This window comes from Natrix helvetica (assembly GCF_964273705.1).
Source record: "Natrix helvetica genome assembly, chromosome: 2".
Taxonomy (NCBI): domain Eukaryota; kingdom Metazoa; phylum Chordata; class Lepidosauria; order Squamata; family Natricidae; genus Natrix; species Natrix helvetica.
Genome location: NC_138552.1, coordinates 193,776,678 through 193,791,339, shown reverse-complemented (window position 1 = coordinate 193,791,339; position 14,662 = coordinate 193,776,678). Strand labels below are relative to the sequence as shown.

At 37.4% G+C, this 14,662-nt stretch overlaps 1 protein-coding gene across 28 annotated transcripts in view; it reads left to right on the top strand.

Moving 5' to 3' along the window:
- TRDN (triadin) overlaps window positions 1–14,662 on the top strand; it is a 286,138-nt gene that overhangs the window by 26,731 nt on the left and 244,745 nt on the right. For all 28 annotated transcript variants that reach the window (XM_081941060.1, XM_081941056.1, XM_081941059.1 and 25 more), the window contains exons 3-5: window positions 3,461–3,598; window positions 7,316–7,345; window positions 9,171–9,200. In XM_081941060.1, the coding sequence (XP_081797186.1) occupies window positions 3,461–3,598; window positions 7,316–7,345; window positions 9,171–9,200 (198 nt within the window). The remainder of the gene's footprint in view (window positions 1–3,460; window positions 3,599–7,315; window positions 7,346–9,170; window positions 9,201–14,662) is intronic.

The window sequence follows — 14,662 nt, the reverse complement described above, 5'->3', positions numbered from 1 at the left end:
TTATGGCTAAAATATCCGTTAGATCAATTTTCTACTCAATCATTTTTAGAGATATACTTGCTACCATCACCTTTTCTGAGTTGTATTCAGACATTATGTTTAGTTATAGCTTGCTGACTATGCCATCATAGCCTGATTCATATATCATTCTACCCCAAACTAAACAGACCACAGTACAGTTTAGCACAATCTTCCCATTGATGCACTTTAGATTATATTTAATTTCTACAATTTTCAGTAATGACTATACTTTCTGAGATATGTTTGGAAGATGTAGTTTATCTTGATATGAGAATTTACCTTATTACTTGTAATAGTAATGATAGGAAATAACTTCTTTCCCCAAATGAATCTATGAAGAGTGAGAGAATTAGTTTTTTAAACTTATATTTTTTTTCTGTGCTGGCGGAAATGCTAATCTGACAAGAAGTATCACGATTAGAATAACTATTCTTATTTTAACTTGGGTGATTTTGAACAACAAAGGCAGAGATGGGTTTGTGAAGGTTGTATAGATGTCCATTTCTAACCACAGCAATGGCAAAATGGCAATATATGTATTAGGATGTTGTGATGCAACCTGTATGCTTTAATATTTTCATCATGATGTTGCACAAAATGCATAAGAGGCAGAGTTTGAATTGACGTGGCCTGATGAACTTTTTATCTCTTTACCACTATTCAGCTCCACTAGTACTTATAATCCCACAGTGACTTGCCTGCCTAATGCAAAGTTGGCAGATTTTACACATTGTTTAAATAAACAGACAAACAGTGTGAGGGATAAGGCAATGAACCTGGGTCTCCTTTGACACAAGTGATCTAGGAAAATGCATTTAACCTGTCCTGAAAAATAAAATTCAGGCTGCTAGATAACAAATCGAAGCCTAGAAATTAGAAAGTTCATTACATTCTTAGACTGCTACCTGCTCTACTCATAGGAACAACTAGACAGGCAGAGCTCAAGGCTATCAATGTGTTGATGAAATGTAGTACCCAGTGGAAAGATTCACATTTGACAGGCCTTGGGGAACATTTCTGGACAAACAGAATTGGAGAGATGGACTCTCCTTGACCTGAAGTGGAATCAAACTGCTGACACTTAACATCAGCACACTGCCAAAGCAACTTTGAAGTAATCTCCTGGGGGAAAGTTAACAGGGGCTAAGCAGCGTCAAGTTTGGAAGGGTGAGAGATTTCAGAAAATAATATAAGGCAATATATTGTTTGTACATGTCACCAGAAAAACTGTCTAGAATGTATAAAAAAATCTTCAAATTTCTGTTGTAAAAAAGCTAGACAATTTCAGACTCAATCACATATAATAATTGAGAAAATAATAAAAATTTAAGATTAGTACACAACTTAAACCAGAGAGTTTAAGGGACTGATGGATAAGTAGATGGGGAAAAACATGGAACTTTGTTTTTATATGCGACAAACGCATATATTTACTCTGAGAAGTAAACTAGCAGTCTGTCTGGGCTTGTCTGCTGAAATTAAGCTAACTGCTTGTGTTTGCCTGCAACTCTCCCGCCTTGTGTTTACTTGGAAGAACCACTTGTTGGTATTGTACATTTATTCATCTATTCTTATGTATATAAAGAAGTTAATGAATCCAGCTGAATCAGTTATCTGTGTGTGCTTCTGGATTTGAATTTATGCAACAAACTCTTGACAATGTTACTTTTTTACTGAGTAAAGTTATAAAATCTAGTCTATTATGAAGATTGGTCTCCTCATAGGATTCCTGTACAAGATCTTTAGCCAGAAATGTAAATTAGATCTAGAGATACGTTATCAAACACTAGATCAAAATGGTCAGGTCATGCAAGAAACTGTTATGTTTATGACACGATTGAAAAAAACAAATTTCTTGATTCACTAAAATGAGTGTGCTTTAGAATACTATAAAAGGAAAACATTCCAAAATGAATGGATGGATGAAAAAGAAATTGAAAGAAAAAGTAAGCATAACCAATTCCTTGATAGTGTGTGGTTTTTTTTTTTTTAAAAAAAGTAGACTTAATTGAGACTCAGCAAGAAAAACAGATAGTCCTCAACTTAGGACCACAATTGAGCCCAAAATTTATGTGGCTAAGTGAGACATTTGTTAAGTTTTACTCTGCTATGACCTTTCTTGTCCCAGTTGTTAAGTCAATCACTGTAGTTGTTAATTTGGTAACATGGTTGTTAAGAGAATTTGGCAACCCCATTGACTTTGCTTGTAAGAAGGTCATCACATGACCCAAGGACACTACAACCATCATAAATATGAGTCAGTTGCTAAGTATCTGAATTTTCATCACATAACCATGGGGATGCTGCAACGATCATGTGAAAAATGGTCATAAGTCACTTGTTTTCATCATCATTGTAACTTTGAACAGTCACTAAATGAACTATTGTAAGTCCAGAACTACCAGTATCACATTGTAAGAAAGGATCAGCAAAATCCAGGAAGCTAACCAACATAGATTGATTGCAGTGTCCAGGAAGCTCTAAAAATAAAAAGGCTTCCTTCAGGAAATAAAAAAAAAGTTGTTACTTATATGTATCATAATTAGAAGCACAAACTGTCAGAAAAAGTAAATAATTATTATTAAATATGAACTGTGGGAAATGTTGTGGACTTCTGTCAATGTATATTGAAATAGACAATTAACTAAAAAACCAAGAGAGAATCAGAAAATTTTAGCCTTGTCAGTTTAATGCTTTTTCTGAATGAAACAGTAATTATGCAAGAAGAGGGAGAAGAAAGTGATGGATAAAGTACAAATATGGTGTATGGAGAGAAGAAGAACTAATAATTGTTTTTTGGGAGTTGTTGGTAAGATGAATTGATGTAAACATTTAATAATACAATATGATGTTGGTTATGTAATAGCATACATGTGATTATGTTATGAAAATGAAAAAATAAAAACTTAAAAAAAAGAAATAGTAATTATACAAGAAGTAATTATACAAGTATGGAAGGGTAGGTTTTGCGGAAGGAAAATCACATTGGTTTTTCAAAAATAAATCCTGCTTCATCCACCAATCTTCTAGAGCTGTTTGAGAGAATCAACAGGCTCTTGGGTGAAGGTAAAACCCAAAAACGACTGTGAAGAGTTGAAAAATTCTCTCTTTAAATTGGGTGAATGGTGAACCGAAAGATCCAGCAGGGCTCTAATGCTGTAGTCTCATTATAACTTATATCAAGGCTACCTCCTTAGAACAGGGGTGTCCAATCTTGGGAACTTTAAGACTTGTGGACTTCAACTCCCAGAATTCCCCAGCCAGCTGGCTGGGGAATTCTGGGAGTTGAAGTCTACAAGTCTTAAAGTTCCCAAGTTTGGACACCCCTGCCTTAGAAGAAGTATTCTTTTAAAGGGGTTATAAATCAGTTAATTAACTCAAAGTTAACCAGTTTTTACAATATTTCTTCCTTCCTCTTATCTTTCTATTTTGTATTTAGGACAGTCCATAAACAAACTCACCACGGATCCATTGAGGATCATGCATGGTGCTGTGGAAGAGAGCACCAATTCCATTTATGGCTTTCTTTCTTTACTGTCTGACCTCATATTTGAAGATGAAGATGAGAATGGAAAAGGTAGGTTTAAGTTAGTCTGTCGATTTGATTTATTGTGCTGCACACTTTTTAAAGCAAAAATGAATACGAAATGTGACTCTTAAACCACTAAAGTTTACAAAATGGCCAGCATAGTTCTTTTTCTTCTTTTTGTAAAATAAATCCATGCGCTGTTAAGGGAAGAATGCCAGAGTTAAAACGTTAGTAGTATTTTCAGCCTTTCTCTAAAATATATAAAAATGATAGAACTACAGGACAAACATGCTGCCAAGGAATTAGCTTCAGCAGTGCTATTCATAAGTCTTACATTTTAATTTTGTGTGAGAGAGGAATATTTGAGCAACAGCAACTCTAAATGGACATTGGAGGCTTTCAAATCTAAGGGTGTTCACTTGTCCCACCTCACATTTTGTATTAATCAGTAGGTGTCAGAGCTGCTGGCATCAACAATAACATTTCAGTCCAACTGAAAGAAAATCTGAATGCTAATATGCTACCTGTGGTCTTGTCAACATATACATTGGCAGTAATTTGGGGTAACTGCATAACTAAGTCCAACAACTCAAAGAGGCTTTTGATTGTTTTGTCTAAACAGCAGCTCATGTTATAGGCTTGGGGAGCTTGGGATGTAATGGGGACTTTCCCCCCTTTTAAAGCAATTTAAAAATTGGTTAGGTGCCAGTCCTTGTGAACTTCTAATGAAACTCACAAATAAATGGCTTAACAGCTCAGAATTAGCTTCTTTTTAAATGAATTCACCATACCAATTTTTTTTCCTATGGCATAGTATGAATTATTGTTTAGACATAACAAAACAGTACATATTTGAGGCTCATGTTTATGTAGTTTATAATTTCTAGGCAAAATGATAGCTGTGACAATGCGGGGTCTGTAGTGGGTAGGTTCTTGAGTGCTAATGGAAATATTTGTGTATGCATATATATGTATGTATATATGTAAAGAGAGAGGGGGGGAGAGGGAGAGGGAGGGAGGGAGGGAGAGAGAGGGAGAGGGAGAGGGAGAGGGAGAGGGAGAGGGAGAGGGAGAGAGAGAGAGAGAGAGGGAGAGAGAGAGAGAGAGAGAGAGAGAGAGAGAGAGAGAGACCTATATGTATATGCCGTTTATCTGCTACTTGGGATAAAGTACAGCAGGGGTCCCCAACCCCCAATTCATGGACCAGCACTGGTCCATGGCATGCCAGAAACCGGGTCACACAAACAAGTGAAATCCCATTCACGGGATGCATGCAACAAATGAAACCACACCCCCTCCTGTCTGCAGAAAACCTCTCTCCACATAACCGGACCCCTGGTGCCCAAAAGGTTGAAGTGCAGGTAGTCCTCAATGTACAACCTTAATTGAGTCGAGAATTCATGTTGCTAAGTGAGAAATGTGTTAAGTAAGTTTTGCCCCATTTTACAACTTTTCTTGCTACTTTTGTTAAGTGAATCATTGCAGTTGTTAAATTAATAAGACAGTTGTTAAGTGACTCTGGATTCCCAACTGACTTTGCTGGTCAAAATACCGCAAAAGATGATCAAATAATCCTGGGACACTGCAACCGTCATAAATTTAAACCAGTTGTCAAGCATCCAAATGTAAATCACATGATCATGGGGATACTGCAATGGTCATAAGTGTAAGAAATGGTCATAAGTAACTGTTTTCAATGCTGTTATAACTTTGAACAGTCACTAAATGAACTGTTGTAAGTCAAGGACTCCCTATAAGCAATGATTTCATGATTGGGATGTTTCCTTAAAGCCCAAATCACATGCCTTTTTAACTAAGATATTGTAATTAAAACTCAGCTGGAACAAAAACACCGCTCCTGACAAGGACATTTGACAGCTTGAAGTAGCACCTAATTTCAGCCACTGCCGGGATCTTCAATTAGTAGCACCTGCAAATACTAACCATTATGTTGTTTTACCACTGGGTCCCATTTCTTGATAGAGTGTCAGACCATTTACCCATGTTACTGAAGCAGAAATGTAGCTCTCTAGTCCTTTCTAAACAAGAATTGTCATATAAGAGTTTTCAATTGTGACAATAAAAGTATAAAACTGTAATAACAAAACATAGAGTTACTGAGAGATTTTCAGTTTCCATTTACATCCTATATTTTATTTGAAAAAGAATTGAACGAATTATATTCTTTCTCAAATGCAGCAATACTTTCAAACGTCCGTAATTTCTAATTAAAAATGTGTACATCATAGTAATAATGTTCACAAGAGCTCAAAACTAAGGCAGATCAGAATTTTAGCGTTTGAAGATTCTTTGATGTTTTTAGAAACCATGAACTGCATATACCAATTAGAAACTCCAAAAGAGGGAAGATACTAGAAGTTTTCCTATTTTTAAGGCTTGATTGAAAGATATTTTTCTTTTAAATAGAAGAACTGCCATGGTCATTATTAGGAACAGATAATACTTTGCATTCCAAAACATGAGGAAATACAAACATAGCACCTCTCTGATATTTTTTAATGCTGCTTCATCTTTTTCCAGGATCATATGATAATTGCAGAGAACAGCTACATAATCCCAGAAAATGTATTTATACATTTATAAAATGAATTCATTTATTACTTTAGTCTATACACACACACACACACACACACACACACACACACACACACACACACCTTGCAATTGCAGACAGATGCTATGTTACTTCTCCCTTACATGTTGAAGTACCGTTTAGGAATTACATTTGAAGTAGCTTGGTAATGGTAGCAACCTTTAGCAATCTGATACACTCGTTATATTAGGTTGCAATTCATGAACATCTGGGAATTATGAAAAAATATCATCCAGCTTATCTGAAAGGTCAAAAGTCCCAGACGGGAAGTGGTTGACTTCAATGATAATTTGTTCAAATTAATTGTAGTCAACGAATGTCAACATCTCAAAGTTAAGGGATTTTTGGAGGCTCTTTATTTAATTAGTGCTTTTCAAACTGCCCAAACAATTGTAGGACATATATGGGCAACCCAGGGCTGGGTCAAGGAAAAAGCCCTAGCTTTCCCAAATAATAAAAAAGAGCCAAAACATTGCCACCATATCATCTGAGGCTATCAGGACAAATAAAAAAAGACGACAGAAAAAGAGACACGAGCATGAGTTTAGGGAGTGAAATCAGATTTGGCACAATAGATGCTATTGGAATGAAAAATGCTGAAATTGCAATGAAAAAAATCTGTTTGGTGCTTGGACTATTTGAATTCAATGTATAAACTCATATTTGTCCATTCCTATCTCATATCACAATCATTTCCATAAATCCTCATATACTCATAAAAAATAGCAGTACAAAAATCTCAAAATGGAGCTTCTTCTCTCTCTCTTTTCCATTTACCAATCATAATGTTTGAATGCATTTAAATGTGACAATAATCTAGCATGTAATAAGAATGCAACTAGATTATTATTCTTATTATTCAAGACCTGTGGTGGCACAGTGGTTAGAGTACAGTACTGGAGGCTACCTCTGCTGACTGCCGGTGTCTGCAATTTGGCAGTTTGAATCTCACCAGGCTCAAGGTTGACTCAGCCTTTCATCCTTCCAAAGTGGGTAAATGAGGATCCAGATTGTTGGGGGCAATATGCTGACTATGTAAGCTGCTTAGAGGGGTGTGTAAAGTTCTGTAAAGCGGTATATAAGTCTAAGTGCTATCACTATTGCGATTGCTGCTCATTTTATTCTGTTTATTATTTTCTCTCTTGTCTCAGGTGAAGGAGAGCCATCCCTGAAAATAAAAGGTTTGTTGATTTTTAAAATAAAGAATCACATGCTTTGTGCAATTAAATGGGTATTAGGGCAGAAATAATTCAGCTTTGTACTGTCAGGACTTTGCTAATTATGCACCTTCCTGCTAATTGCATGTTCCTTCTCTGGATAAATATCGTTTGAAAGCCATACAGAATAGTCAGCTTCTGGATAGCATGTTGCATGCCTGAATAACTAAAGGTGTTCTGCAGTAAAGGTAAAAGCCTAAGTAAGTTGCTACTGCCCTAAATGGCTTGTTTTATTTTTTGGTAAAATTCCTGTGTCTTTAACAGCTGTGTGATATTTAAATAGGAGGAGACGTTTTCCAAACACTTTTTATATTTGGAAAAATTGAATGTGAATTCTTTAAAAACCAAGGAAAGTGGCTGCTTGCCTGTATTTAAATAATATTATATCAGAGGATCATTGATCTAGGAAAACTGACTTTTTAAAGATTCCCTGTATAGAAATCTAGTTGATCAAGTTGACTTTCCCCAAATGAGGAAGTCTTTCTCATTCAATTTTGTCTTAACTCCTATAAGTACCCTACAAAGAACTGAACAGAGACTGAAATGGCATGGAGCTTAGCACATTTATTTACATTGTGTTGCCTTTGCAACTAGGGCCTCTTCTTAAGCTTGTGCAGTTCTACCAAAGTTAGTGCAGAAAATGGAAAAGAAGCAAATAAGGCTGCCCATTCAGTGGAGCCAATGGCTTTGTCTGAATGTAGTGCTTTCATTTTAAACTCTATAGGCCACCTAGGGGAGGTTTTTTATTAACTGAAAGACACTGTAGAAATTAATGGCATTGCATTTTGTATAAGAGATGCAGGTACTGCCAGAGTATTAATGCTGGACAAGAATTTATTACTTGAAAATATTCTTCCTTAATAACTGTGAAAAAAACAACTGATATTTGTCCCTCACTCAGGAACAAATTATGAGGTCCCTACAGTGGTGGGTTGCTCCCGGTTTGGCCCAGTTCGGCTGAACCGGTAGTAACGGTGGCGGGAGGCCCCACCCACCCACATTGCGCGGGAGCTAGCCCAAACTGGTAGTAAAAATATTTGCAACCTACCACTGGATCTCCGGCCCTGGATCTCCGGCCCCAGTTCTCTATGGAGGAGAAACTTAGTAGCTTTCAGTTCATGTCCTCCAAAATGGAGGAAAGTGCTCTGATACCATATCCAATGAAATAGCTTTTGTCCCAACAGGATGACCTATATGAACAAGAGGGAAAAGGAACATTTAAATGGAATTTATCAGGTTTAGCTATAAAGTAGGATCAGTGAAATTCTTCAGACTCATAAACTGATGAAGATAGTGAATCAGCAAGAACCTGTATATGCCATTGTACTTAAATTATAGTGCTTCATCACTGGAGGTTTTAAAGAAGAGACTGTACAGCCACTTGTCTGATTTCCAGAATGATGTCGTATTGAATCTGCAGTCAGCATTAAAGAAGCCAGTTTAGTCTAGTTGTTAAGGCATCAGGCCAGAAACTGGAAGACTGTGAGTTCTAGTCCCTCCTTAGCCATGAAAGCCAGCTGGATGACTTCAGGCCAATTCTTCTCCTGTGGGGAAAAGAGGAAGGAGGAAAATTAGGTATGATCATTGCCTTGAGTTATTTATAAAAACAATACAGCAGAGACTAAAAATAACAAATAGAATCAGTTACTTCAAAGCTCATCCTATTCAGACAGAAGTTAGGCCCTTCCTTAATTTTGTCAGAATTTCTTTCTTTTTTAATTGTTTAAGACTTCAGAAGAATGCCTTTCAAATTCACTGGTAACTTCGTGTTTTTTTTTCTCCCATGCAGAAGAAATTCAACCACCAGTCAAAAAGAAAGGTGAGCAAATTTAAGCACAAATTAGGTTTCATCTTTTATCTTAATATTGGATGGCAGCTTTCTGTTGATTTACTTTATGGGTCACAAAACAGTGAAAGAATAGAGAAAACGATGAAAAGGAGTGGTTGGAATAAAAGTAATAACTACCTTTGACGAGTAGAAGAGCTATGGGAAGAAAGAGGACTTTCAAAATTCCCTGTCCTGCTAATTCCTCACCTTGAGAATAAAAAATTAAAAGAAGCTGAACTTCCTTGCAGACAGTGTATTAGTGGAGATTCTGATAAGAACACAGATAAGGGCTCAGCTATGTTAAGACAAATTTGTTTATACAAAGATACAAATATCTTAGCTTATAGAGGGCAGAGAAAATGGGGCTTACCTGCCCATTCATATCCTGCCTCTTTCTGATTCATTTCCATTGGTAAGCACCTGGACACTTTGTTGATTTTCCTTCTGTAGTATTTTCACAATTGCTAAAATTGCCTGTCTTACAGATTTCACAACTACAGTAATTTCTTTTCGGCTTGTCAGGAAGCTCAAAAAAGCTCAGGACATCTGCCAAAGAGAAGGAGAAAGGGGGATGCTACAGGATGTAGATTAGAAAAGGGAAGCAAGACAAAAGGGACTTTGATGGAAATCACTGAGTTATGTCCTAGATTTTATTATACATTTGAGACATATGGTGCCTGGAAAGCCATTAAAAAAGGTGTGGACCAATAGAAGTGAAGTTGGGGAAAGGCAAGACTCTGAAATGTTATACTAATATGAGAACCTGAAAAGACAGGCATAGAAAAAAAACAAAACAAAGGAGTTTTTTTTTAAAGTGTGTCTTTGTGTGTGCTATGTAGGCCATTTGAAGCACCTGAGGAGTGGTGGGGGAGATAAATGTAAGAGTGAGATTCTGTCATTGTTAATCATGACTTCCTCTTAAAATTTAAGTACTGTTTAAAACTTGTGACAAAATATTACAATAGAAAGCTTTTCATGCCATCTAATTAAGCTTAGTCTTACATTAAGGAGCGTGTCTCAATAAGATTAAAGATAATTTATAGGTCTGTGCTGTAAATAAGGAATCTTTTTAGTTGTTCAGTATGAAAGTATGAACTAAGGAACTTTAAAATAGAAATAATAAAATATAAAGGTAGCATGTATTGTTCAGAGATATATTGTACAGAGCCCCATAACAGAGATCACACACACACACACACACACACAGAGAGAGAGAGAGAGAGAGAGAGAGAGAGAGAGAGAGAGAGAGAGAGAGAGAGAGAGAGAGAGAGAGAGTCTTTTCCACCACATCTCCCTAAACTTTTCTTATGCCTATAAAGGTCAAGATAATATGTTGTAAGAACTGAGTCATTATGACTGAGTCATCATGGTTTATGACTTCATGTTATACCCAGTCACCCAAGTGTGATTTATTTACAAACTATGACTTGGTATGCTATGTGAAGCCATAAATCATCATGCTTTCCTCCTTTCTTTTAACCATAATGATTTTAAACAATACTGAGATTTCCATCTTTTTAATGACATGGTTAAAACAAGCAATGAAAAATAGAAAACAAGAAATGTTTTAAGCTGCAGAACAATTTAAAATACAGGCCATAGAACAGCTTGATTCTCTCCTGAAAACCTGTGGACTTGATAGAGTTTGCCAGTATGGCAGATATTGGCACCAGTTGGGTAATTAGTTATTCTATTCATTCCTCTCTAAAGAATATCTCTATTTGCATATTTAGTGCTTTCAGAGTTTAGTTGATTTTCTCTTTATATCTCCATATGGCAGTGTGCTTTTTTTTGTATTTGAATTGCTTTTGCCATGGTTTGGAATGGGGCTTGTTGTCTCTTAACTGCTTCCCACTGGCTGGTGTTTTCGAATATTTGTTCATGTTTTTTTTTTCTGTTGAAAAGTACAGTTTTATTTCCAAAGGTTCCTGAATTGCATAAATATTCTCTTGAATAAATATAAGCTTGCAAAGCTTATTTTAAATTTTGTCTTCTAAATATTGTTCTTGATGATTTGCATCACCCATGATTAATGCAAGGTTTGGATCAGAGCTACCCCATTTTAGTGAACACAGTATTAAAAACTGTAGGTGGCAGCTAGTGGCATTATACAAAGCACTACACTTTATATATGTCAGGCCATTTGTAAGCACCATTGACTGGCTGATTGATTGATTATATGCCACCAAATTGTTGTCAACTCTTAGCAACCACATTCATTTTCTCCCTGATAATCTATCCCTAAACTGGTCCTTCAGCTCTTCCAATAGTGTGCTCACTGCCATTTAACCAAGTCCATCTTCCTTGCTGCTGGTCATCCTCTTCTTTTTTTCCTTCCACCTTTCCCAACATTAGAACTTGTTTCAGAGAGCCATGTCTTCCCATAATGTGTCCAAAGTAGATTAATTTTAGCCTGGTCACTTCTGCCTTGAGTGAGAAATTTAGGTTGATTTGTTTGGTTGCCTATTAATTGGTTTTCTTGACTGTCTATGGTGTTCTCAGGACACTTGAACAACAAGAATTTTAAAAGCATCAATAAGCTTCCAATCATGCATATTCGAAAGTCCATTCTATTTCAGATAGATGACCCTTTGATAAAATGAAGAGTAAACCATTCTTTTATTTAATTCAGTGTATTCTATATCATACCTATCCTACTTTAATTAATAATAAAGCTTTGGACCAAAGAAAAGGTGGATATGTCCATTTTATACCACTGATCTGCAATCTTTATTAACTGATCCTAGCAAATGGTTCTTGAATATGTATGCATGCACGCATATATGTATGTATCTGCTGCTTAGTGCTTATAACTTGTTCTATAATGATCAATGCCTCAATGCTGGTTTTTAATCAGTCCTTTCCAACCACTGGTAGAATTTCCCAATGTCTGCTACTATAGTTAACTGCCAAAGGTACATCCTATGCAGGGTCTTCTCTTGCTATGGCACTTTCTCTGCTTGAACTTCCTTTCATTTCTGTTGTTGCTACGGGCATTTGGATGCCATCTTACTACTGTACTCCTAGATGCTCTTTAGGACCTGTCTTATCTTTTGATGGGTATTTGATTTTTGCTTGGGATTTCTGTGTTCTGCTCTCAGGGCCTGCCTCTGCTTTGCACTGGTGTCATGTGGCTTTTCTCCTTAGCCTGGTAGCCATTGCTGTGAGACTTTATTTAGCAATCTTAAGGAGGTTTAGATGGAGCCAGGCTCTTGTATATTTTTTCTTCAGTAGTTGAGACTTATCCTTAATAATGAAATGCTTCTGTCATTCCACCAGCTGACTAGCTTCTCTCCGAGTTGCCTTGATCTTAGCCAAGTCAAGACAATGTTAATTACAGCCAAAGACCAGAATTATAACCTCTTATTACACTTTCAAGGGGTGGTGGTGGTTATGTACTACTGTTTTTCCAGATTGTGTAGCCAAACACCGCCAAGATTACCCTGCCATGGCAGGCGTGGCCTGTCACAAAACATCTGCACATCAGAAATGGAGCCAGTTGCCAAGACATGACAAATCAACCTACTATGATCATCCAGAAGCCCAAAGGCCTTGGAAATAAATAATTTTAATTTGTAATTAAAACCATAATATTTTTATACCATGTAGATGGAATAGGAAGCCTTATAGGCACCAAAGGAGGCACCTAGAGACACTTTGTTTTCCCTAAGCATCACAGTAACTACCTCTACCTCATTTTTAGCAGCTTTTATTTCATTGTATCCAACTATTTCCTGATAAGAATGGTTAAATTAAAAATTATTGATTAAATCTGAAAAGGTCTGTTTAAAAAAAAGCAGAAACAGAAAAATTGTGAGCAATTACTGAATATTTCATAATGCAAAAATTCTCTTTCTGTGTTATTTTTTTGCAAAACAGCTGCTTGCTCATAGGAGAACTTGCTGTAAAGTTGGATCTGGGCTTCCTTGTTATAGTTGAAACATTTATTTAGGATTTTTAAAATAAATTTTAGTCAGGTTTTAATAATCATTATAATCATGAATATTTGTCAGTGCTTAGAGCTACTGGCACCTCTATCTCTCTTTCTCTTTAAGAGACTTGACAGTTTTATTTAAATAAGAATTTAGTTAAAAGTACAAAGGAACTTTCGTTTTACTTTCAAGGAAAGTAAAAATGTAAAGGAACAGAGCTGGTTGAAGAATCTGTATTTAGTTCTTTACAATAGATGATAATTTAATGTAACAGCTTTCAGCTTTAACTGCTGGCAAAGAAGAGTTCAGAAACTTTCACTTCAGATCAGCACAATTTAGCATGTTAGTATGTAAGTAACTACTATACTTAGTTATTGTTTATTTCACTATGCCATGTTAAACTAGGGTGCACTACAGGTACGACCCCCCTATTTTTGCATGCTTTTTTCACCCTCCCCAGGCTCCAGAGGCTTTATAGGAGCATGGGGAGGGCGAAAGCAGCCTCCCCCGCTCCCCCGGAAGCCTTCAGGAGGCTTCAGGGACCTTTAGGAGGCTTCCCTGAAGCCTCCGAAACAGTCAAAACGGCCCTCCGAGCAAACCGGAAGTCACTTCTGGTTTGCTTGGAGGGTCGTTTTAAGCACTTCAGAGACCTTCAGGAGGCTTCCCTGAAGCCTTTGGAGCGCTCAAAACGACCCTCCGAGTACTTTCGGTTTGCTCGGAGGGTCGTTTTGAACACTTTGAAGGCTTCAGGGACCTTCAGGAGGCTTCGGGAGGCTTCGGAAGCAGTCAAAACGACCCTCCGAGCAAACACTTCCGGTTTGCTCGGAGTGTCGTTTTGAGCGCTCCGAAGGCTTCAGGGACCTTCAGGAGGCTTCGGGAGCAGTCAAAATGATCCTCCGAGCAAACAGGAAGTCACTTCCGGTTTGCTCGGAGGGTCGTTTTAAGTGCTCCGAAGGCTTCAGGGACCTTCAGGAAGCTTCCCTGAAGCCTCCGGAGCAGTCAAAACAACCCTCAGAGCAAACAGGAAGTCCATTCCCGAACGTCCAATTTGTCTGTAGGGCCGTTCTTTTTGCGCTCCAGAGGCTTCAGGGAAGCTCATGAAGCCTCCGGAAGGCCCCCAGGGGGGCGGGGAGGCTCTTTTTGCCCTCCCCAGGCTCCTATAAAGCCTCTGGAGCCTGGGGAGGGAGAAAAATGGCTTCAAAAAAGGGTGAATTCAGCTGGCCAGCGCGCGCATGCATGCTGGCCAGCTAACAGGGCAGTGCCTTGCGTGCCCTGACAAATGGCTCTGCGTGCCACCTGTGGCACGCGTGTCATAGGTTCACCATCACTGTCATATACTGTATATAATTGCATTTTAAAATATGTTGATTCATATGAATGGGAGTGTTCTATATATTGATTGTAATGTCCCATATATAAGCCTAAGCTAGTAGTACTGCTTTATAAGGCCTTGGTAAGACCACACTTGGATACTGTATCCAGTTTTGGTCACCACAATATAAAAAGATGTTAAGAATCTGA